Source organism: Urocitellus parryii, chromosome 9 (genome assembly GCF_045843805.1).
Source record: "Urocitellus parryii isolate mUroPar1 chromosome 9, mUroPar1.hap1, whole genome shotgun sequence".
NCBI classification, from domain to species: domain Eukaryota; kingdom Metazoa; phylum Chordata; class Mammalia; order Rodentia; family Sciuridae; genus Urocitellus; species Urocitellus parryii.
Window position 1 is genome coordinate 63,483,773 of NC_135539.1, and position 25,658 is coordinate 63,509,430.

The following is a 25,658-nucleotide window of genomic DNA, read 5'->3' on the forward strand; positions in this document are numbered from 1 at the left end:
TTACACGCCACAGTTCAGCAGTTCTAAACTAGTAATATGCTAGATCTTTTCCTTTCATAGTACTGGAAAGATAGTGGTAAAGGTTTAATGTGTGTTTTAGGAAAAATCAGGCAAGAGCTTAAAATCTAGCGAGAGAGTCACTTTATCAGCTCTGAAATATTTACACTGCAGATCAAGATCTTGGAGACAATAGCCGAAGCCTAGTTGGCAGAGGAAGCTCACCCAGAGGAAGTCTCTCACCACGGTAAGCACTATTTACCTCTATTTACACTACCATGCATCTCTGCAAAGGAAACATTCCAGATTTGGAAACCTGTTATCTTCTATTAGTAGAGTGAGCATTTGTGAAGCCCTAAAAGCATTCTGTAGATAGGAAGCTTGTCTAGACAGTCAAGAAAAATGATTCTAAATTAAATTTTAAAACACATGATTAAGATTTCTGCACTAAAAGGAATATCTTAGGTTTCCAATTAGTTAGAACTCTATTGTTTTTATCACTTCTATATTTAGCTGCTTGTACTCCTCAGGCATTGATTTGGGTGACATAAAATAGTCCTAAGATCTCTCAAAGCTGCAAACTCAAGTCTGAAAACTTTGGGTTTCAATTTTAACTCTGTAGTGGGTAGTACACTTATCCTTAGTTTGTAATTCCTTTTTTTTTTTGGCAAATGGAGTTCTTGTGGTAGGTTTCAGAAGTCCTTGTTGTTCTTAAATTGTTTGAGGCAAAATATAGAAGATGTATTAAATGCTTTGAGAAATTCTCCTAGACACATGACAGCATTCAGGTACCATTTATTATTAATAGGCAACTTATCAATAAATGTAACTTACAGAACTGTGGTTTTTTTTTTTCCTGTTCTAAAATGGGAGAATGATAGTATGAAGCAGTATATGTCAGTCTATAAAAGAGAATGGAACTTTAGTGTTATGCATGTCTTCACTTTATTTTACTTTTTCAGCTTCTGTACCTTCTTCTAGTTTGTTTTTTTAATTTTACAAACTCTGCTTCAAACATTAGATTGAATGAAAATGGAGAACAGGAGGGGAAAAGCTCAGGCCAGGCCAGGGTCTTTTCTTCATGTCTGGGAGCAATTCTATTTAAAATTGAAATTTTGTTCAATCTCTAGTAAAAAAGTTTATATAATGACAAATGATGAGTATTAGTGTTGCCAGTATAGTTGGGTAATGTCTAAAGGAACATCTTTATCAGTATAGACATTAGTCAAACAACCCTGATTTTTCTGTTTCCTAATTGTACATCTAGTAGTGCTTTTCCCTCATATATTTCCTGATTGAACTCTGCAGAAAATTAAATATTCTTTCTTTGGAAACCAGAAATATGAAATATACAATGAAAAAAAAATCCTCACTGATTTATAAGTATTTCTATACTGTTATATTTTTCTTTTCAAAGAAGAAAGTTAGTGGATTTTTGCTCATAATGTTTTAGTGGAAAAAATATTCTTTATCCCCCTTTTAAACTTAAAATTTCACACAAGTTACCCAGAATTATTCAGAATCCCTTAGTGTTCCTTACTTTGGTGTTTTTAATCTTTATTTTTTATGGAACATAACATAATAAATGGTACTAATTTACTTTTAGCATGTATTTCCAACTTTATTACTTTTTGGGCTGGGGTTGTGACTCAGTAGAGCACCTGCCTAGCACATGTGAGGTACTGCGTTCAATCCTCAGCACCACATAAGTATATAAATAAAGACATTGTGTCCATCTACAACTAAAAATATTAAAAAAAAAAAAAAAGCCTGAGCCATGTGATCTCAGCTATTTGGTAGGCTGAGGTAGGAGGATCATGAGTTTGAGGCCAGCTTGAGCAATTTAAGGAAACCCTCTGTCTTAAAATTTAGAAAAAGTTCCCAGCAGGTGGTGGCTGGGAATGTAATTCGTTAATACAGTGTCCTTGGGTTCAGTCCTCAGTATAGTAATGAGGTTTGTGTGTATCATCCTGAAATGTAAAACCTAGACTATCATTATCCTGGCATAATGTGGTATTTGGAGAGGGATGGCCAACTGTATTTAGCACATAATGTTTGCGTGTATAATAAAAAGCTTTATTTGTTGAACTTCTTATTTTAAGATATTTTTGTAGAGAAGCATATTAAAACTATGGCAAGAACCTTAGTGAAATGTTTGAAGACTTGAATTAGTGTGTCCAATGGACAAGTAGTGTGTCTTTGGACAAGTTGTCAAAGCCCCATTTTGTTTCCTTATTTGAGAATGGAGCCAAAACCCCAGGTATTTATTTCTCACCAGGTTGATGTGAAGATCAAGAGTTAATTATATAGAAACACATTGGAAACTTTAAGGCTCTTTACTGATGTATTGTGGTAGAATGGAGTTTGGCCCCATTTTAATTCAAAACATAATGTGGACAAGAGAACATTGCATGTTTATCTTAATACAAATAGTTTTTGTCTTAGAAAGATTAAGTGATTATCATTTGAAGTAGAGATTTAAAACATTTTTGAAATATTTGTATAATGGAATCAATTGTTTAGGGCTGGCCAGCCACAGTGGCAACATGCCTGTAATCCCAGTGACTCTGGAGGCTGAGGCAGGAGAATTGCAAGTTTGAGACCAGCCTCAGCAATTTAGTGAGGTCCTAAGCAACTTAGTGAGACCCTGTCTCAAAATAAAAAATAAAAAAGGTCTGGGGATGTTCTCAGTGGTTAAGTACATATATACATATATGTATGTATGTATGTTTTTTTTTGTGTGTGTGTATGGCGTCATACGTTCCTTAGTTCTGAAAATACTTCAAAATAAGTGACTTTGAATTTGTATCAGAATTGCTAAAATTTCCTTTTCACTGATTTATTTTTTTAAATTGTTGATGAACCTTTATTTTATTCATTTTATTTTTATGCGGTACTTTGAATCAAATCCAGTGCCTTACACATGTGAGGCAAGCGCTCTACCACTGAGCCACAACCTCAGCCCTTTTTCTGGTTTTATAAAAAGAAATTTTTAGCTTTAGGTAAACACAATACCTTTATTTTATTTTTATGTGGTACTAAGGATCAAGCCCAGTGTCTCACGTGAGGGGAGCACTCTGCCACTGAGCCACAACTCCAGTCCTTTTTCACTGATTTTTGAGATTTTATTAGTTATAAATTTATTAATTATTGAGATTTTGTTAGTTATAAATTTAAATACCTTCCATAGTATTATAATTGTATGGCCTTACTCTTTTATCATGTATATTAAGGCAGAATGGTGGAACTCTTTACTCTTTATAGTTTTTCTTTTCCTTGTTTGTATTCTAATGCAATGTACAGTTCTTTTACAGTTTATTTCAGAGATTATTGGTGGTATGTTTGTATTTTTTAGTGTTTTTTAGTTACCTAGTATGATCAGCTATTTCCTTGATTTTATAATTTGAGGAGGAAAAATAATAATTACTCAATTTTAGGGTAGATTATGGTTTTATAAATGCCGGAATCCGATACTCTGGCACAGGTTACCTTATAACAGAGAAACTTGTAGAGAGAAAAGGGGTCAACATAAGGTAGAAACTTAATGTACTCATCTTAAAAGCATTGCCCTTCTTTTTAACTTGAGATTTAATGTTTTCAACAGATCCCCTGTAAGCAACTTACAGATTCGCTATGACCAACCAGGAAACAGCAGTTTGGAAAATCTTCCTCCAGTAGCAGCCAGTATAGAACAGCTTTTGGAGAGGCAGTGGAGTGAAGGACAACAGTTTTTATTAGAACAGGGTACTCCTAGTGACAGTAAGTACCGATGTTCTTGTCTCCAAATAAAGATGAATGGATGGATGAACAGATAGGCAAGTGGATCCAGAAGCCACTTTTTAAAATTCAAAATAATAATGAAATTAGTCAGAAAGTATAATGTATTAGTTTAATAGATTCAACTGCTTTTACTTGAATCCTGCCTTCATCTGCTATTAACAAATGATTCTGAGTAAGTTTCTTAAATTTTTTTTCATTTATTAGAATTTGGAGTAAGAACATACCTATATCTTAGGGTTGTTTTGAGGACATGAAAAATGCAAAGAACACTGCCTGGCATGCATGAGCACTTTTTTATCTGGTTACTATTTATAATTATTATAACATTAATGCTTTATTTCTCCATCATATTTTGTCCTTACCAGTTTACAAAAATAAATGAGCTCTATCTTCTCTAAGCTTAGTTGTTGGACAAAAGTTTTCTTACTTTTGGATATTTCTTAAAAAAAAAAAAAAAACAAAAAAAACCCCCAAAAACCTGAATATAGTTAAAAAAAAAAAAAAAGGCCCGCTACCTTCTTAATTTAACAATGTAGAAGAATCATAATTACTAAATTTTTTGTGTGTATATGTAGATATATTTACACATTAGTATAATATATAGTTTGTATACATTATGTTTATCATATATTTATTAAATTATCGAAGCAAAACTTTTATTGCTAGTGAGCCAGGGGCCATAAATTGACATTTTTATGAATGATCTCTGACCAAAAAATGCTAAGTATAAGGAAATTCATGCCAGGATAATCCTTTAAACAGGATAGCTGGAGGACAGGTTTAGCTAGTCTTATTGCATCTCATTTGGGCACACTAAGGGTTTCTTTGTGGCATCTTGAAGAGGATGGATAAAAGTTAAATCCTCGGGAAATGACCACATGTGTCCTTACTAGTAGAGTTGTGTCCTTTGAAGGCCCTGAGGTCATGTTAAACAAATACAACTCTTAAAAACATGGAGTTTTTTAAGTGTCCATCACCATAGCCTAACAGCAAGGCTCTGTATTGTCAGTTGGGATGTCTGAGGCTTGGAAGAAATTGACAAAGTTTCTGAGATGATGGGGGCAGAAAGCCAGTTTCCAGAAGATGCACCTTTGTCCCAGAGGACAGAGGTGGCAGGGGTGCACACACAGCGCTCCCTGCTGGGGGATGTTTGTAGCAACATGTTGAGAGCAGCTGGGTATTGGAGGCTTCCTGCCAGGCATCTATCTGGTGGTGTGCTTAGTAACACCCCCCCCCCCCCCCCACACACACACACAAACCCTCCTCCATGCTGGGAATTGAACCCAGGGCCTTGTGTAGCTAAGCAAGGATTCTAACACTGAGTTATGTCCCCAGCCTAGCATGCTTAGCTTAAATTGAGCAACGAATAAAAGGTTCCTATTGTGAATAGAACTTCAATGAAATGTTATGGCAGGCACTTTGAAGTTTTAATTAAGTTTTTTATTTTGAGGAAAATAAACATCATTTTTTTCTTTGAGACTGGAAATGACCTGAACCCAAGGAGTTTTTGGTATGTGGCAACAGTGTTTCTAGATGGCCCATCTAGGAACAATCTCCTTTTATGCTTATGTACATACAGTTATCAATGACATTTATTATCTGTATAAACTTAAAAATAAGCCTTGTTTAGAAATATTGTACAGGATTTTTATATTTTTAACTTATTTCTAAAGTTATTGACACTGTGTCCGTAAAAGACTTATTCTTGGGTATGAACGTGTCTTCATTAAAAACCATCCAAATGTTTGCTAGTTTTAGGAATGCTGAAGTCATTACATCAACTTCAAGTTGAAAATCGAAGATTAGAGGAACAGATAAAAAACTTAACTGCCAAAAAGGAACGTCTTCAGTTATTGAACGCACAACTTTCAGTGCCTTTTCCGACAATAACAACAAATCCTAGTCCATCTCATCAGATACATGCGTTTTCAGCACAGACTGGTGAGTATGAAAACATTTATTTTGTATCTGAGGAAAATCTAATGTCAGTTGCATAATAAATGGGTGATAATTGCTTACCAGTTCATATGAAGATGTAGAAAAGGAATGATGGGTTATTTTTGAAGGGCATAGAGAATCCTATTAAGTGATTGACTTGATTTGCTCTCCCTATATATTTTTTTTCCTCCCCAATACTGAAAATTGAACCCAGAGCATTCAACCACTGAGCTTACACCTGTAGGCCTTTTTATTTATTTTGAGGTAGGTCTTAACTGAGGTTGGCCTTGAACTTGTGGTCCTCCTGCCTCAGCTGCCTGAGTTTCTTGGATTATAGGCATGTGCCACCATCTCTGATGACTGGCTACTTTGACTTCTCGATACATAGTTTAATGATGATATTTGTTTAAATGTGTAATGATCTCATTAGTGATTTAAAGCTATGGTGTTCAACAGAGATACAGTTTTGATTTTTTGATTTTTCTATTCAAACTGATTTTAGGAATAGTAAGATTTAATAATATTCAAGTATTATTAGTATGGACTTCAGCATAAGCTTTTAAATAAACCTGTAGTCTTACACATAGTATGATTTAACAGGGTAAATAAGTGTTTTGTTTTGTTTTGTTTTGTCTTTTATTATTCTAGCTCCTACTACTGATTCCTTGAACAGCAGTAAGAGCCCTCATATAGGAAACAGCTTTTTACCTGATAATTCTCTTCCTGTATTAAATCAGGTAATTTTTGTGTGGTTATAGTAATTTCTGTGTTTTACTTATAAGCAGTGGTCTATAACATTAAATGGCTTAAAATTATTTTAAACAGCTTTTACTGTACTCTTTACAACTTAATTTTAATTTTTCTTCCTTTAGGACTTAACCTCCAGTGGACAAAGCACCAGCAGTTCATCAGCTCTTTCTACTCCTCCTCCTGCTGGGCAGAGTCCAGCTCAACAAGGCTCAGGAGTTAGTGGAGTTCAGCAGGTCAATGGTGTGACAGTAGGGGCACTAGCTAGTGGGATGCAGACTGTGACATCCACCATTCCTGCTGTGTCTGCAGTGGGTGGAATAATTGGCGCTTTGCCAGGGAGCCAACTGGCAATTAATGGCATCGTAGGAGCTTTAAATGGGGTTATTCAGACCCCTGTGACAATATCCCAGAACCCTACCCCCCTGACCCACACAACTGTACCACCTAATGCAACACATCCCATGCCAGCTACACTGACTAACAGGTAAGAAACTTAAATATATTTTGGGTTTTTAGTACAAGATAGTACCAGTGTTATCCATGCTTAAGTTGGGACTTGTAATATGTTTCTTGTAGATGTACTGTAGGTCGGTCTACCAGAAATTTAAAACTAAGTATATAATATGTAGAATATATTTCTTTTTGAAACTTATGTAATTCCAATTAAAATTAAATCAGTGTCCATAACAAAGTATTGTCTGTGTTGAAAATTTCAGTTTTGATCTGTGATGTCTGTTTTTAAATGATAATTTTTCTCATTTCCCTGTATATTTTATTCATGTGTATCATAAGTTCTGAAGAAGAGTAATACTATAGTGGTTATCACTACTGATACTAGTTTCTTAACTTTCTATTCAAAGTGTTTCTTGAATTTCCAGGAAGCAAGATTCACTAGTTTTCATTGTATTAGAGTTTCACTTGAATATTTGTTCAAAATAAGGGTAATAATAGAACCATGTTTTATTAAACATATTTTGAGAGAGTAATTTTGAATGATTTGCACTGGATACTAGTAAGCTATTTCTTCTGGCTTTTTTGTTTTTTTCCCCTCCTTTTCCCCCAACTGATGCTTAATTTTATTGGCCACTGGGACCATTAAAAAAAAAAAAAGGATATATTAAGGTCTGGGGATGTGGCTCAATGGTAGAGTGCTTGCCTAGCATGTACAATTTGATCTCCAGCACTGCCCCCACCCCCAAAAAAGGGCTAGGTTTAAATAATGGCGGATTCTGTCTTTGTTTTAAGTATGTATTACTTAGTGTGGGTTAAGCTATATTTGAATAATGAAAGATGTTACATGTGCTTTGTAATGAACACATGTAAATTTCTATTCCATAACAAATTTGTGCTTGCTTGGTTTATAATAAAAATAGAAATAAACACTTCTTGGCAATGTGAATTCTTGTTTAGCTCTATATAGAAAGAGAAGAAATAATTTGTACATAATTAATTTTTTTTAAATGTTATGGTTAAAAATTTGTTAACTTTTCAATCAAATACTTAATAAGTTTTCTTTCATTTTACATTTAAAAAAAGACTTTAGAAGTGTGTAGTAGAAAGTAAGAATTTTAATCATTTTTCAGTGCCTCAGGACTAGGATTACTTTCTGACCAGCAAAGACAAATACTAATTCATCAACAGCAATTTCAGCAGTTGTTAAATTCTCAACAGCTCACACCAGTAAGTTCTTTTGATAACATTTGATTTTTTTTTAGAGCAAGTGTTCTAAACTGTAATAGGAATTACAATAATTAAGGTAGGTATTGATTATTCACTTGTGAAATAACTTTATTGAGTGCATAATCCAAAAATTTTGCCCATCATTTGGTATAATTGGTATACCTGAGGTGATATTACATTCAGCCATTAATCTACAAATATTAGAACATGTATCATAGGCCAGGCTCATTGGCACACACCCAGCAACTCAGAAAGCTGAGGCAGGAGGATCGCAGGTTCAAGGGCAATGTCAGCATCTTAATGAGATCCTATCTCAAAACTAGCTAAGTGGTAAGGCACCCCTGGGTTCAGTCCCTAATAGTCACTGTTATAGGCTGTTGTGATATAATGGTGCATTAAGAATGGGAATAAGAAAGATAGTAGAATGAATCGGACATAACTTTCCTAGGATCACATATGAAAACGACCAGCATAACTCCACATCATGTACAACAAAATGTCAAAATGCACCCTGCATTTGTGTATATCTGAAAAGAACAATTTTTTAATAATTTTTTTTTAGTTGTAGTTGAACACAATACCTTTATTTTATTTATTTTTATATGGTGCTGAGGACCGAAACCAGAGCCTTGCACATGCTAGGTGAACGCTCTACTGCTGAGCCACAACCTCAGCCCCTGAAAATAAAGAAATTTTAAAAAGATATAAGTCTGTGTTTTCATGGAGCTTCATTTTGATAAGGGAGAAAGACAGTAAATAGGTGCTTTTTCATAGTGATACTGAGAAGAAAAAAGCATAACGAGGGGATAGAGAATAATGAGATGGGGCCTTGTTATTTTATTTACTTATTTAGGTGGCTCTGTGGATTGATCCCAGGGCTTCACTCATGCTAGGCAAGCTACATCTCTGGCCCCACTAAGGATCTTTTTAGATAGGTTGCTGCACCTTCTTTGGGGAGGGGGGGTGTTAATGATTTTTTGAACAAAGACCTGCATAAAAGTTGAAGAGTATGTCTTTTTTACTTTGGGGAAAGAGAAGGTATGTTCAAGGCAGAAGCATTTGTAAAGACCTGGCATGTGTTAGGTTCTGGAAGACTAGAAGGCAGGCAGCAAGAGAGCAGTTGAGAGGTAAGGGAGGTACTATCAAGAAATCACATGTTGCCTTGTTTGGCTGTGGCAGGAAGTTCATATTTTGTTTGAAGTATAATAGAAAGCCACTGGTGGTAGGTTTTGTTTTATTTTGTTTGAGGGAGTGGGTTACTGGGGATTGAACCTGGGTCCTTGAATGTGCTAGTCAGATCCCAGCCCCTTTTAAAATTTATTTCGAGACAGGGTCTTGATAATTTGCCCACACTGACACCAAAATAGCAGGCCTTCTGCCTCCCAAGTAGCCAAGATTACAGGCATGTGCCGCCATCATGCCTGGCCATTGGTGGTCTTTAAAGACAAAATCTTTGTACTTTGGGAATGTTCATGTATACATAAAGAGAAGAGTAGAGTATACTGAAACCCCATGTACCCATCGTTCTGTCACTTGGCTTTAATAATTATCCCAGTTTTGTCATCTTTTTTTGGTACCAGGGATTGAACTTAGGGGCACCACTGCCACTGAGCCATGTCCCCAGCCCTGTTTTGGCTCTTATTAGAGACAGGGTCTCACTGAGTTGCTTAGCGCTTTGCTGTTGCTGAGGCTGGATTTGAACTAGTGATCCTCCTGCCTCAGCCTCCTGACCCACTGGGATTACAGGCATAAGCTATCACACACGGTCCCCAGTTTTGTCATGTTTTGTCTAACTCTAGTTTTTTGAGTTTTTTTTTTTTTTTTAGAATTAATGAGTGGGTTTTGAATCAAATAATGATGTGATATTTATTTACATAGCACTGAAGATTGAATCCAGGGGCACTTTACCACTGAGCCATATCTCCAGTCCTTTTTATTTTTTATTTTGAAACAAGATCTCACTAAGTTGCTTAGGACCTTGCTAAATTGCGGAACCTGGCCTCAAACTTGCAATCCTCCTGTCTCAGCCTCCGACTTGCTGGGCTTACAGGCATGAGCCACCACTGCACCCAGCACTCAAGACATTTTTTAACTGAAAAAAATCAGAGAAAATAGGCAGCAAAAGAAAAAAAATACATAGCATAAGGGTCTGTTTTTGTTCATTTTGAATATTACAATTGTATATGTTGAAGGGAAATTTCTTGGTGTAGGAGAGGAAGGAAGGGTTCTAGCAGAGCAGCAGGGTTGTTAAGGAAGAGGAGATAAAGCAGCTCACTGGAATGCCAGGGCAGAAATCACTGCCATTAATCATTTATGATAAGAAGCTGAGGAAATTATGCTTTTAATGTTTCCGTTTTTTTTTTTTTTTTTCCCTCTGTTGTGCTGGGGATCAAACCCAGGGCCTTATACACATGCAAACAGGCCCTTTACCACTGAGCTACACTCCTAGCCCATTATGTTTCTGGGCTTTTGTGATTCTGATGATTGATTCCCGGAGTGCTGTATCACTGAGCTACATCTCCAACCCTTTTATTTTCTTTTAATTTTTAAGACAGGGTCTCATTAAGTTGCCCAGGCTGGCCTCAAGCTTATGATCCATCTACCTCAGCCTTGAGTTGGTGGGATTACAGGTGTGCACCACTGCACCTGGCTGCTGATTTTCTTAACTAGAAGTAAAGTTTCTGGAACAGAGAATGAGATAGATAGGGGTATATCTTATAGAGGAAAGAAAAAGCTGAGAAATATGTATCTTGGAGAAGGGTGAAAGACTTGAGAAAGCCTTTCAAGTGCAAGGGCAGTATTGGCTCTCTCTGTTCATCATTATAAAGTCAGACCCAACTGACAAGCTATATGACTTTTCTTCAGCCCCATTTCTTTTTTTTTTTTTTTTAAAGTTTTTAATTCACCTTTGTCTTTAAAGGTATTTTTGCAGGGTGTGAAATTATAGGTTGACAGTTTTTTCCTCCAGTTCTTTTTTTTTTTTTTAATTTTTAATATTTATTTTTTAGTTCTCGGCGGACACAACATCTTTGTTTGTATGTGGTGCTGGGGATCGAACCCGGGCCGCACGCATGCCAGGCGAGCGCGCTACTGCTTGAGCCACATCTCCAGCCCCAGCCCCATTTCTGTAGCACACTTTAATTGCGCTATTTGGAGAATGTATTAATTAATTAATTAATTAGTATGGGGTGCCAGCCATCCAGACTTTGTCTATAGTTTCTTTTGAAAATACGTACTCTCTGGGACTAGGGTTGTGGCTCAGTGGCAGAGCACTTGCCTAGCATGTGTGAGGCCCTGGGATCGATTCTCAGCACCACATATAAATAAATGAATAAAATAAAGATCCATCAACATCTAACAAAATATTTTAAAAATAAAGAAAATACGTACTCTCTTGCTTTAGTAAAAATATGTATGGAAAAGACTTGTTTTGACCGAGTCAAAACTGACACTGTTTTACATTGTATAAAAATAGTTTTGTTTTTTTTTTAAATATCTAAGGGCTGGGGTTGTGGCACAGTGATAGAGCACTTGCCTAGTATGCACGAGGCTCGCCTAGTTCGTGGGTTCGATCCTCAGCACCACATAAAATTAAATAAAATAAAGGTAGTGTGTCCATATACAACTAAAAAAAATGTTTTAAATAGATTGCATCTAAATTCTTAAATGTTTGAAGCTGGGCACAGTGGCTCAGGAGGCTGAGGCAAGGAGGATCATGAGTTCAAAACCAGCCTCAGCAACTGAGTGAGATCCTATCTCAAAATTTAAAAGGGAGGGGGGCACCTGGGGAATGTAGCTCAGTGATAAAAGTGCCTCTTTTGTTAAATCTTCAGAACCACTCCCCCTTCAACCCTTTGGAAAAAAACCCAAAACCCGCATTTATACTAAAATGTGATGTTATTTTCTTACCTCTTGTCTTATCTTAGTAGGAAATACTAAAACTCAGTTTATTTGGGTCTCTTTCTGTTAAGTTTTTAAATAATAATAATAGTATGTTTAGACTTCTCATTTCTAAGACATGGTTAATGAAATTTCAGCACAAATTATTGACTCAGACCATGAAGACAAAGAGGTTTAAATGCTCCCTTTTTCTTCATTAGCCACATTGACAGGTGAAGCTTGTTCCTTTGTGGGCAGACTTTATGTAGGTAAAATTATTATTACAGGCACATGCAACTCCAACTTAAAAGTAACTCTTGTTTGACCCACTTCTCAAACCAGGACAGCACTGTTTCTTATCGCCTCCCAGGAGACATTCACTTTGTGAAACCTAATGGTCAGTCCTCATTCTTCATCTTACCTGATCTGGCAATAGCATTAGACAGAGTTGATCACTTTTCTTGCTCTTCGAAACATGTTCTTCCCACAATTTCCATGATTCCTCATTATTTTGCTTTTCTTCCTACCTACCCAGTTCTTCCTTTTTTGCCTAATTTCTTGGGTTTCCCTCTTCTCTTTAGCCTCTCACTTTTGGTACCCTAGAATTCAGTGAGCGCCTCCAGTCACATCTCTAAATTATGTTTACTGTGTACATCTTCATCCTAGGCCTGTCTTTGGAATTTTGTATTTCTGGATCCAACTGCTTTACTCAATATCTCCATTTGTAAATCCTTTACTTTTGGGGGAGGCACTAGGGATTGAACTCAGGGATACTGAACCACTGACCCCGACAGGGTCTCTAAATAAAAGTTGCTTAGCACCTTGCCATTGCTGAGGCTGGCTTTGAACTTGAGATCCTCCTGCCTCAGCCTCCCTAGCAGCTGGGATTATAGGCATGCATCTCACACCGCATCTCACTTCAACTTGCAAATCTTAAAAGACATTTTAAACATATTGTGCCATGAACTGAACTGCTGATCTTCCACAAACCTGTTCCACCCAGTTTTCTCCACCTCACAAGAGCATCCTTCTAGTTGCTCAAGCCCAAAACCCTCTAGTCTGTTCTTTCTGTGATACACCCCACATTGACTCTATCAAGAAATCTAAACTCAGATTATGTCACTCTGCTCAAAACCTTCCATCGGCTTCCCATTTTATTTTATATAAAAGGAGAGTCTTCATGATGTGGAACTGTGAGCCCTGCATTCTTCTCCCACATCCTGTGTACTTACTCCAGCCTCACTGAACTCCTTGCTGGTCCTGGATGTGCTGCTCTGTGGGCCACTGGCATTGGCTGATCCACCCGCCTAGAGGTCCCCTCCTTAGTCCATATCCACTCAGCTCTCTGTCTAAATGTTAACTTCTCAATGATATCTGCCTTAACCTGTCTATTTAAAATTGCAACGGGACCACCCTACCTCAGCAGGCTCTCTCACATACCCCTTTCCCTTTACAATAATCACATTGGAACATTTTTGTCTTATTTGTCTCTCCCTAATCTCTCAGGGTAGGCAGCCAGGGACCCTGTCTCCCTAAAAAACAGTGCCTGCTTCATAGTAAGTGCTCAGGAAATGTCTGTTGAGTAGACTGTATGTTTGCTATAAAGCATAGTTCATAACTTCATTAAGAGAGACCCTTTGTGAGGTATGAAACTTTTAAAGTTGTTTTAAGTCTGGTAAGGGAAAGGTTTGGTTCACATGATGCACCGCCCCCCTTCTTTGTGCATATGGGGAGGGAGAGGGATACTGGGGATTGAATCCAGGTGCACTTTACCACTGACCTACATCCCTTCTCTTCATCTTCTCTTCCTCTCTTCTCCTCTCCCTCACTTCTCCTCTCCTCTCTTCTTTCCCTCTTCTCTCTTCTCCTCTCTCCTCATGGACAGCATGCCTTTATTTTATTTGCTTAGTTTTGTATATGGTGCTGAAGATTGAACCCAGTGCCTCACAGGTGCTTAGGCAAGTGCTGTACCACTGAACTACAACCCCAGCCCCCAGTCCTTTCTTTTAATTTTTTATTTTGAGGCAGGTTCGCACAAAGTTGCTGAGGTTAGCCTTGAACTTGAGATCCTCTTGCCTCAGCCTCCTCAGTCACTAGAAATACAGGCATGTGTCACTGTGCCCAGCCACATGATATGTTCTGAATCAGAGATAACTGTGACTCGTCTAAGTTGCTCTTTTCCTTGATCATCATGGGCAACCTAATTTGAACAGAGGTCTTCTATATTTGCCCTGTTTTGAAAATAAGCTGTTCGCTGGTGATATTGTCATTTTATAGGATGGGGATTATTCAATGCAGCTTGTTTTCTAGGTCAGATTCTTGATTTCTTTAATAGTGTGAAGTGACACATCACTTAAATATCTAATGTTAAAGTAAAGAGAGAAATATAAAAGGCTGACGTTGCTGACTTCTGTGACTAGGAACTTATTTTATCCCATGATTTGGCTTTAGGAACAGCACCAGGCCTTTCTGTATCAGCTGATGCAGCACCAGCAGCACCACCCACCGGAACTTCAGCAGCTGCAGATCCCTGGCCCTGCGCAGATACCCATCAACAACCTTCTTGCAGGTACTCAGGCGCCCCCACTTCACTCGGCTACCACCAACCCCTTCCTCACCATCCATGGAGACAGTGCAAGTCAGAAAGTCACAGTAAGTGTATGTTCTGTGTTACAGCTGATGAAGTAATAAGAACTGTATTGATTAATCATAGAAGATTGTTTTCTAGTCTCTTAAAAAACATATTATTCCTCTGATAAACCAGTTGTTTCAGCATCTGGATATTATAAACACAAAGGACCTAATCCAATTTATATACCTCTTGAGTATCTTGATTTTAATCTGCATATAGGTTTGCATCTGTTGTATAATTTTCAAAATGAAAATACGTTTTAGTTAGCAAGTTTTATGGGACAGCCCAATCCAACGAAAATAGCTGTTTTCCTAGTGACTTTGCTTATTGATTTTCCTATTTATATAGAGCAGTCTGTATATTTTAGGACTATTTCTATTTTGATACAAAGTATTTTTTAAAATTGAATTATAACTAATATATAAATTTTAGAACAGGTAATAAAAGTATTCTTCCGTATTTTTAAAAAAGTAAATCACAGTCACATTTTAGTGGAATTTAAATATTTTATTACGTGTAAGTGATAGCATCTTTACCCTTTCAATGTAAAAGTTAAGATAAATTAACAATGGATGCAGGAACAGTATGCTGTACATACAATGGCACACGTTTTAAGGCTGTTTCTTTCTATTAATTCTCCCCTTCAATCAGGTCTACTTTACTGGAGTATAAATGTGTCCCCTAAAGTCCAGTTGAGGGCAGAACCCTGTTAGATGAAGGATATTGGGATATAGAATGGAGACTGGACATCAGGAAAAGGAAGAAGGGGAAGAATGAGGTGGGAGACTTGGCAAATAAAAGTGTTAAAAGTCACAGTGTTTGCTATTTCCCATTTACTTTTGAAAAATTTCTGTCTACTGTGTTTTTAGTCTTCAGAAGCTTCAGTTTTTATTTAGTAATGAGAACTGGTTGAAAATACAGGATAATTGTTTTTCATTAACTCTTTAATGCTTTTTGTTTGTCTTCTTGTTTTGCCAACTTCCTGATTGTGAATACTGTTATCACAAACCTTGTTACTTCTCCACTGTTTTGCTAACATGGGAAATATCAGTGATTCTGTATTAATTTAGAAATTTTTGTACTCTTTTTTCTACTCTTTTGTTCACTAGTTTTTCTTTTTGTGTTAAAAAGTGAATAAATTGCAAACTTATGTTTCCTGAGTTATATAGTATGAGTTGTATTTTTTGGTAGGAGAACTACAGTAGTAAATATAAAAATGAACAGATTACCTACCGATTAGCTAATAGGGGTGAGCAGGGCTAGGAAGTGAGACTCACCACTTCCCTGCCAGGTGGCAGGCATCCTTGTCAGATACATGGCATATGCGATTTCACCCTTTAACAGGTAGTGACTGCACTTGTTTATAGACAGCAAAAGGAGAGTCAAAGAAGTTAAAGCTCAAAGGACAAATAGCAAATGTGAGACCAGAGCCTGTGACTTTCGTAGCCCATAAAAAAACTCATCATAAAGTTGATTTGGGTGGATGAATTCTGCATTCTTGCCTTGGGAGTTCTATCCCACAGGTCGGCACACTGCCTCTTTTATTTTGGAATACTACTGAATTTAATGTTTTGAAAGTAGTTACTATTAAATTCATGGCTTTACATTATACTGAAAAGTAGCCATGCCAACTTGCAGAAGAAAAGGCATAACTGTATACCACAGTTTATCTGTTACGATTTCATTTAAAGAGGATAATACCACAAGTGTTGTTCAAAATTTATTCAACTAATGCATCTGATATTTTTGTTTGTTTTAACTGCAGAGACTTAGTGATAAAACTGGGCCTGTAGCTCAAGAGAAAAGTTGACATTTGAGAAGCATCTAAAAGTTGCTTATCCTGCTGCTCTGGCACTTCACCTGGCTGCTGTTGCAGTCCTTGCTACAGCTATGAAGAAATGCAACAAGAAACCGCACAACCAAGGATTGCCACAGGACTTTCTTGTAAGGCTTTGATTAATTTTCTTGTTGCTTTTGTTGCACTGAAATGGAATTCCCACGTCCCTACCCCAACCCAAAAGTTTTTGAACTTTCAGAGAAAATTTAATAACTTTTGTCAATGAAATAATTTACATGCAATGAGTTTATCAACCCATGAAAAGTTTAATGTAGTTGGTGCACAACTAGTTTTGTTATAAATTAGAGATACAAATAGCAAAACTAAACACTTGTTCCATATACAAGCTACTTGGTCTTGTGCAAGTTGGGATTTGAAATATGATCTCTTATTTGGGGTCCATTGTGCTTGCTCTCTGTAAGTCAGATCTTAAATTTCAAGGAACTGTCAACTTTCTTTTCCGGTAGTTTTTATTCATTAAATATTGCAATTATATAGGTCATCTACTGCAAACTTTGTTTAAAAAGTTGCCTTTCTAATGAGATTTGGCCAGTTTTGGTAATCAAGTTAGGATGGTAATGTGTGCTTCTGCTAAAGGTAATTTTCATTTGCTAAATGCTTTTTCTTTAGTGTTTTTAAAGAGACCTTGAGTTCTAAGGCTGCTGGGGAAACTAGATCAATTCAAAGCAAAAGACTTCTTTCAGAAAGAGGCTACTCTGGAAACTGCTGGTAGGGTCTGGCCTTAACCAAGTGCCTATTAGCACCTCCTGGGGTAGAAGTGGCTCTAGACAGCAGGTCTCCAGCCAGCCAGCCCTGTGAGTAGAAGAACAGCACTTTCACCAGCAGCCTTCCCCATGCTTCTGCCTTTATTGAAAACTTTCTATGCCACTGTAGATAGCTCAGGCAAAACTATTACCTGGGTATTTATCCACTAATGAGTCACAAGAAAATGAGTGGATTTTATAAGAGTATATGTTTGTTTTATTTAAACAGCTTCCCATTACTGACCACACACACACACACACACACACACACACACACACACACACTCACACTCACACACCACTACAGTTCCCAAAGCAGGTGAAACCTGTATTACATCCCTTCCACTTCAGATAGCCATGCTCTTGATGTGACAGTACAGCAGAGTAATAAATTAACAATTGGGGACATAATCATTGATCTGTTCTTAAATGTGTGAATTATTAGTGGAAAAGACCCAGCTGTAATTAGACCTCCACTGTGTACTTAGCTGGAAGAACATGTTAATTCTGCAATATGTCTCTTGGTTAAACATTGCACAGTTCTTACCTCATTTCTGTAAATAAGGTTTTGTGAATCTGTTTTGTATTGTGAAAAATTCATAAGATAACATTGATATTTTGATTTGTAATATTTCTAATTGGTAGATTTAATTGAAAAGTAAAATTAATTTATTTTTATATGTTCAGGGGAATTTTAAAGAAAGTCAAGCCTTTTGTAGATAATTAAAAAAATCAGTGTGGTTTATTTTACTTATTTAACCCACTGGTTGTTATTCTGTAACGATTTGTATAAATGGTAAATTTTGAATGTGTTGTTATTTTACCTAGATGTAAAATTCCACATGTATTAAAATGTACAAAGTTTTTGTTAATAAAATTTAATAATGTTCATAACCCTGTGCCATTCTTGTTTGGTAGGGGCAGCAGCATGTAGTGCATTCTAGCAGGCCTGGGTGGGCTTTTTATTGGGAGTATCTGTATAATGTCACCTCAGACTTATCTAAACTCTTTTCACGAGTGGATTTTGTACAGTGTGAGAACTATGTGCAGAGCAAGGCAACTACATACTCAGAAACTCCAGAAAATCATGAGAGAGGAGAGAATGCACTCATTCTCTTTAATGCAATAAAGAGGGAAACCATCTCAGTGGAGATAAAAGGAAAATCATTTCCAGATGAGATCATTCATTATAGCCCATTAGTAAAGTAGCATTCATACTTGGTAAAGATTAAATTTGTCTGGTTTAAATAGTCAGCTATGGGGTTGGGGTTGTAGCTCAGCGGTAGAACACTCGCCTCCCATGTGTGAGACCTTGGGTTCGATCCTCAGCACCACATAAAAAGATAAATAAGTGAAATAAAGGTGTTGTGTTCAACTACAACTAAAAAATAAAAATTTAAAATAAATAAATAAATAAATAAATAAATAAATAAATAAATAGTCAGCTATAACTAGGGGCGTTCCCTGAAAGAAAAATACAAATTTAGTTGATGGTTCTTGGGTTAGGTCTTCGAAGCATCAGAATTGCCTATGGCACTTTTCAAAACATAAATGCCCATATTTTATCCCAGTTTTAATTGAATCAAAATATACTGATCTGGGGGCTGGGGATGTGACTTGAGTGGTAGTGTGCTCGCCTGGCATGCAGTAGGCACTGAGTTCGATCCTCAGCACCACAATAAATAAATAAATAAATAAATAGTTAGATAAATAAATAAAATGAAGATGTTGTGTCCACCTAAAACTAAAAAATAAGTTAAAAAAAAAAACCAAAAAATACTGATTTGTAATTTGTTTCTGGTAATTAAGGGTTCAGTGAATAAGAAAAAACTGGTTCTAGGTTCCTGGAAAGAGGGTTTTTATATATGTGTGTGTGTGTTTTTCCTCCTTCCTGCTACTGCTTCCTCTTTTGTAGGAACCCTTCCCAGGGGCAATTAACCACTGAGCCATATCCCCCAGCCATTTTTATTATTTATTTTGAGATTGGGCCTAGTTATGTTGTTTAGGGCCTTACTAAATTGCTGAGGCTAGCTTTGAACTTGCAGTCCTCCTGCCTTACCCTCCCAAGTCTCTGGGATTACAGATGTGCGCCACTGTGCACAGCCCTGGAGAGTTTTTAAATACATAGACGAAAATTATTTGATTCTGGTTTGCTAGAATGACAGGTGGTTCATGCATTATTTATTTCTTTAATTTGCAAACTCTCCAAGCAATTGACAATAAATGAAATATTACTTGGATGTGCAGTTTCTAACTTAATCTTAAAAGTCTATCCTTGCTGGGGATGTAGCTCAGTGGGAGAGCACTTGTGGAGCATGTGTGAGCCCAGAGTTCCATCCCTAGCACCACCAATGAAAACCAAACATGTCCTTTATTCCGGTCCTTATTGGTAGTAGCTCGCTGCTTTCAGTGCTTACTGGCGTGTGGCCCTGGAGGTGAGCCTGGCTGCTGGCCTTGCTGGCTCTCCAGTGAGCCTTGTGCTTGAGGAAGCATCTGAAGAGCTGCTGCTGAGTTGCTGGCCCCGAGGGGTTTGTCTTGGCTGGATTCTGAGTCACCCCTGTGCATTGGGCCCGGGGATGTGCTGGGTTGTGGTCAAGATCAAGCACAAAGAGTGAAGGCCAAGAAATACAAGCCACCATGTTGTTTTCTTAATTTTGTGTCACCAAACAGGGGAGGGAAGGAAGGAATGATCCCTAAACTATGTGGACAGGCAGGATAATCTCTGGGAATTTTATAGGAAAGGTGCCTTACAAGGAAAAGGAATTTTGCTTTTGTAAGTGGGTCACGTACTTTTGAATAGAAATCTCAAATACTGTTCATCTGTTTTATTTGTTGTCAGTGTTTCATTTTCCATGTTATCTGTGTAAATTAAACTAGGTGTTTCAAAATCAGCTATGAACTTTTATACACGTTTAGAAATCTGTTAAAAAATTGTTTATGTTGTGGCACTGGGGATAGAACCCAGGGCTTTGTGTGTGTCTGTGAGCGTCTACCACTGAGCTACATACACCAGCCCAGGAAGTTGTTTTTTCTTAAATTATTTTTCATGTTGTTGAAAGTTCAATCCAACTGTTATTTGCAACAAAGGAAATGTGTTTTGCACACCTCTTGACTGACTGTACCGTTCTGTAAGATTCCTGTGAAATGTGGATTTCATTTGACTGACTTTTGTTCACAAACAGCTTGAGTTTGGCAGCTCTTCCCTGTGGAGCCGATTCCTTCCTTGGGTGAGGGACACAATCCTTCCAGTGGTCTCAGATTTGTCCTTTTTATATCCACTTGAATTTCTCCGGCTCTTCGGGGTCTGGCGTTGTAGTTGTGACTGTAGAGCAGACACTGCATAGGCACCTGCAGGGCACTTTTTAACACTGTTAGGTCCTCACAGTTAACTTTTGTGTTTGTGGTAGTAGGGATTGAACCCTGGGACACTCTGCTGCTGAGCTACATCCCCAGCCTTTTTGTATTTTGCAGCAAGGTCTTGCTGAATTGCCCAGACTTACCTCAAATTTGGCGATCCTCCTGCCTCAACCTCTGGAATAGCTGGAATTCCAGGTGTGTACCATACCTGGCATCATAACCACTTTTAAAAATGTGAGTGCTGGGGGTGTAGCTCAGAGATCCAGCATTGCCTAGAATGCAGTCACATTGAGATCAATTTTGAGTGCAACCCAAATGTGTGGCTTTAGCTCCCAGCACAGTTCCACCCTCCTTGTAGCAGAAGTAGGCTATCCTGTTCTCATGCTCTGCCTCTCCCAGGTGCCAGTGGTAAGGAGAAACAAAGACCTGGATGTGGCTGCAGGTGGAACTGGGATATCTCTTGATTCTCATTAATTGTGAGCTGTAGCCAAGTTGTGGTTCCACCTGCCCTTTCCAGTGGGGCCGGGGTGGGTGCTGTGTAAACCTGGATCCACTGTGCTCAAGCATTGCTACCCTGTCATGGCCACAGAGCACACAAAGTGCAGTCAAGGCCCGATGGCACAGGGACTGGAGAGGAACTAGTGAAGAAACAGGAGATGGCTGCGGCTATAGCTCGGAGAATGCTTGCCTAGCACGCCCAAGGCCTTGTTTAGTCCCCAGCACTGCAGAAAACAAACATAGGAGAAACCCTGGTGGGATTGGAAGTCAAACTGATGTGGCAATTTGGGTTCCTAGGGGACAGTGACCAATGAGTGCAACAGGGTAGAAAAGAAAGGAGCTATTTTTTTCCAAGTGGAGGCTTTTGTGGGGGAAGGAATGAACAGCTCTGTCCCTGGTTCTGGGTGAGACAGTTTGCATGCACCATCTAAACGAGGGTCTTGTTGACAAGAGACCCAGAGAGGCAGAGTTCTAAGTCTCTGCTCTGATTTTTTTGGTCCTCAGCAAAGAACCAGTTTCTTGGACAGAGTGGATGATGCTGTTTGTGTTTTGAACAAGGGGCTCTAGAACCAGACTAAAGTAGGGGAAAGTAGTTGAAGTCATTAGGGTGGGAGAAGCTTAGAGAAGCGGAGGACAGCTAGAAAGGATCTGGGACGTCAAGACTGAAAAAGCAGCAGAGATGAGACATCTGAAAAGGACTGTGAGGAGGAGCCAGGACTTCAGGTTTTATTTACACCCACTTCATTCCCCAAAGACTTCGAGGCTGGGCAAGTTGAAAGAGGACACATCAGGACTGAAGAAGTCAACCCTGAAAGTATCTCCTGGACATACAGTGACACAAACGGAAAGTGGTGGTGGGGAGAGGCACAGGGGTCAAATGACAAGGGCAAAAGAGTAAGGGGAGACTAATGTCTCCTAACCTGTGTCCCCAAGCGTGTGTGCAGTGAGGTTGACCAGTGTTGGCTGGGCCTGCTTTGACCAAGCACCACAGACTGAGCAGATTAGAAACAACAGAAATGTATTTATCGTAGCTCTCTGGAAGCTACGAGTCTTAAGATCACAGTGCCACAAGACCAGTGAGGGCCCTGTTGTGGAGCTGCCTTCTGCTTGTGTCAGAAAGGGGTGAGCTGGACTTAAGTCTCTCAGGAGGAAACCAGCCCCACTCATGCCTCCCCCCCCCCCAGCAGCTCCCCAAAAGTCCAAACTCCTAATACCATTACCTTGGAATTGGGATTTTCAATACACAAATTTAGGAGAGGGGGACACATTCATTTTTTTGCAACCAGTAAGTAAAAGTTACCTCATGGTTTGCAGTAGTAAACTCACAATTTTGATAGGGCCATCTAAATTTTCAAATGAAAGCAAGAAATTCACTTTTTTTTGCTGACCAAGTCTGCTTGGTTTCCCTCGAATTCTGACTGATGCATCTAGATCTGGTATTTTGTCCTGTCCTGTATTGTGTCCTGGCCAGCACTCCTGCCTAACACAGCAACACAGATGGGCATTGTCTTTTGCAGAATGGGTTGTTGAACCCAGTGGTGTTCTACCACTGAGCCACATCTTCAGCCCCTTTATTTTTAATTTGAGGAAGGATCTTGTTAAATTGCTGAAGCTGGCTTTGAACTTGGGATCCTCCTTCCTTAGCCTCCCAAGTCGCTGGGATTACAGGGGTTTTCTGCAGTGGGAACAAACGAGGTGTCTGTTTTCTTGGCATACTCCCGGCCTGACACAGTGCTTCCCCTGGTTGATCAGTGGAGTCCCAGTGTGCAGGGATTCTCCACCCAGAACCATGAGCACGACCCAGACATGGATGCTAAAATGCTCTGCAGTTGAGGGTCTAAGACCCCCCTGGCCTGGCAGGTCTGCAGCCCACCTGGCCTCCCCAACATCTCTTCACCATGCCTTGTTTTGGAACTCACTCCCCCTCACTGGGAGGGCCAGCATGATTCCTGGGAGACTTTCCCGTAGCTATGATACCTTCGTGGTTTATCCCACGAGAAACTTTGGCACCATAAACACAGACTTAAATGCGTGCTCTTGGGTTTTATGGCGGGTCTATGAGGGAAACTCTGCTGGGCCGAACCTTCCATGCTTTTCTTGGTCCAAGTGAAGAGAAGGAGGAGTTGGGACCTCATAAACCAGGGCCCTTTCTTGTCCTGCAACCCTTACTTGCTCTGCAACCTCTTGAAAGCTTGAGAGTTTCTTCATTTTGATGGCGTTTAATCTCCATAACACTAATCTTTATTGCTATAACCCTTCCCAACACTACATTTTTTTAAATTTATTTACTTTTGGAATCAAAATCCAACCCTCCAAACCAGAAAAAATACAGCAAAGGCCTGGGCTGCCCCTGGGGGTAAGGCATAACTAGATGCCCTCAAATGGCTCTGCCAGGCCCCCCACTACCAGCCTCCTGGCCCTCCTGGCAAGGAGGAAAGGGTATCAGTCGGCTCTGGAAAGCCACCAGGTAGCCCAGCTTTAAGAACAGTGGCCGTGGCTGGGCCCCACCACCTCTTCTGGCTCTGTCCCCAGAACCCTAGTGTCAAGGTTGGACCCAAGGCCCCGTGCATGCCAGGCAGGTGCTCTTCCCAGGATCCATCCCTGATTCCAGCTCTAATATACAGGGCAGGTCTAGGTGTGGCCAAAGGGGAAGTTTCCAGTGGGATTTTGTCAGCGAGTTCTTCAACAGGGAAACGGTGAGGTCAAGTCCACGCAGATACCTACTGTTTACCATGGCGACATCTTCCTTCTGGAACACTATAGCCAAGAGGATTTGGTTTAAGTGATTAATTTATCTTCTGTTTTACATAGTATTTCTTTTTGAGTAAAGGGAAAACATGGGAGGCTGTTCATTTTCCTTTGACTCAGGATGCAGAACATAAAAGAGCAGCTCCCTCTTCGCCACCCCAATCCTGCTCAGTTTCTTTCTCTAACACTAGGATGTTGTGAAGGACGTGGACCACGGGCTTCCGGAGTTCCCTTGTTCGAGTTCCCTTGTTCGACACAGGAGGTGCCGCCTGGGGCCTCTCCTCACACTCTTGGTTTGGGCCTGTTCATTCATGGTAGCAAAGGCAAGATGCAGGCAGTCACCGTCCTACAGAACGTTTCCAGCGCCATGACATTAGGTTCCTGGGGCAGTTCCTGCATGTGACACAGAGGAGGACAGGAGAAGGTAACTTGACTGCTGGGAGGGGTTTTCAGGAAGCCTGTGCTCCCTGGCTTCAGCCTGAGCAGCCCGGTATGTTCCTCTGGCCCAGGTGCCAGCTCTTGACTGTGTCCCAGGCAGGGCAGGAGGGAAGAGCATGCCCCCTCCTCATGTCGCTAGCCCCCTGGGCTTTCCACAGGGCAGTGCCCAGCACCCCTTCGCTGATATGCATCTGTCCTCTGGGGCCAGTGGTCCCTGTCTGTCCTGGGCAGTCATTCTTCCTTTACCGGCCACAGAGGAACAACCAGCCGCTTGGTTTTCTGGCATATTCATTTAGCTCCCAAGTGAATAAAGTCCAAGGTTGCAGCCAACAGGTCACCCACACAGGAGAGGGGCGACAGCAGGACAGCGGGTGGGCTTCCGCCAGGGCAGAGCCATCTGGCAGGGAGGACAGGCACTACTACTGACAGCTGCTATGACTAGAAAGACCAGTCCCCGCCTAGTCCTCTGCCCTGTGCCACCCCCGACCACCTCTACAACCTGCAGAGGACTTTGGTGAGCCTCCCCAATCCTTGCAAATGGCCCAGGGAGGCTGCAGTCACCTGAAGGGCCAACACAGTTCAGAGGCCACTCATCTGACAACCTTGGGTTTGGTCTGTGAAGCCACCACCCAAGCTGACCCTGACTTGGCATAGCACCTGTGTCTGCAGACTCAGAAGGGAAGTCACACATGCTAATGAAGTTGGCTTTGCTTATTAGGACCTTAACTGGGGTGGTGATGGGGTCTTAAAATTTAGGATGAAATAGCCATCTTCCCAACCTTGACAGGTGAAGCCACCGCAGGCACATCATTCTCATCCGAAGCCTTGCCTCACCTTGTCCACCAGGGACAAGTCCTGATCTTATAAGGCCCGAGACCACCTGGGTGGTGTGGTGGCAGTGGAGGGCCTGTGGGGGCCTGGGGGTCAGCTTGGCACACCACCGCCCCTCCTGGGCTTCCTAAACCAAAACACACTGAAGTCTCCACCATTCTTCCTCTGGGGGATTCCTCCAGGATCTGCAGGCGTCTGGGAGTGGCCATCTGTTAGCAATATCCCATTCCCAGGGTGGCCAGGTAACTGAATGGCCCTAGCTGGGTCTGAACTGAGACTGTCTGGGCAGTGTGGGACACATGGACTCCCTGTGTATACAGAACATCACAGTTTACACGTCACCATTTTAATTTCAGTATAAAGCCTGTCTGCTAAAACAGATAACTACAGCAAATATCTTGACGACTTGAGCAGGGATAGATGCCTGTTACAGTTCCTCAGCTCTCTATATTGGAGGGGTCTTGGGAATGGGGTGGCACATGTCAAGGTAAAGTCCAGCAAGAGGAACTTTATAAGGCATCCATAAACT

At 39.8% G+C, this 25,658-nt stretch overlaps 1 protein-coding gene across 5 annotated transcripts in view; it reads left to right on the top strand.

Annotated features, from left to right (window-relative positions):
• Positions 1 to 17,355, top strand: part of Mllt10 (MLLT10 histone lysine methyltransferase DOT1L cofactor) — a 190,230-nt gene extending 172,875 nt beyond the window's left edge. For all 5 annotated transcript variants that reach the window (XM_077802629.1, XM_077802631.1, XM_077802633.1 and 2 more), the window contains 8 exons: positions 172 to 244; positions 3,602 to 3,756; positions 5,530 to 5,718; positions 6,364 to 6,452; positions 6,588 to 6,949; positions 8,049 to 8,145; positions 14,476 to 14,676; positions 16,422 to 17,355. In XM_077802629.1, the coding sequence (XP_077658755.1) occupies positions 172 to 244; positions 3,602 to 3,756; positions 5,530 to 5,718; positions 6,364 to 6,452; positions 6,588 to 6,949; positions 8,049 to 8,145; positions 14,476 to 14,676; positions 16,422 to 16,466 (1,211 nt within the window). In that variant the 3' untranslated portion in view covers positions 16,467 to 17,355. The remainder of the gene's footprint in view (positions 1 to 171; positions 245 to 3,601; positions 3,757 to 5,529; positions 5,719 to 6,363; positions 6,453 to 6,587; positions 6,950 to 8,048; positions 8,146 to 14,475; positions 14,677 to 16,421) is intronic.
• Positions 17,356 to 25,658: the final 8,303 nt, after the last annotated feature.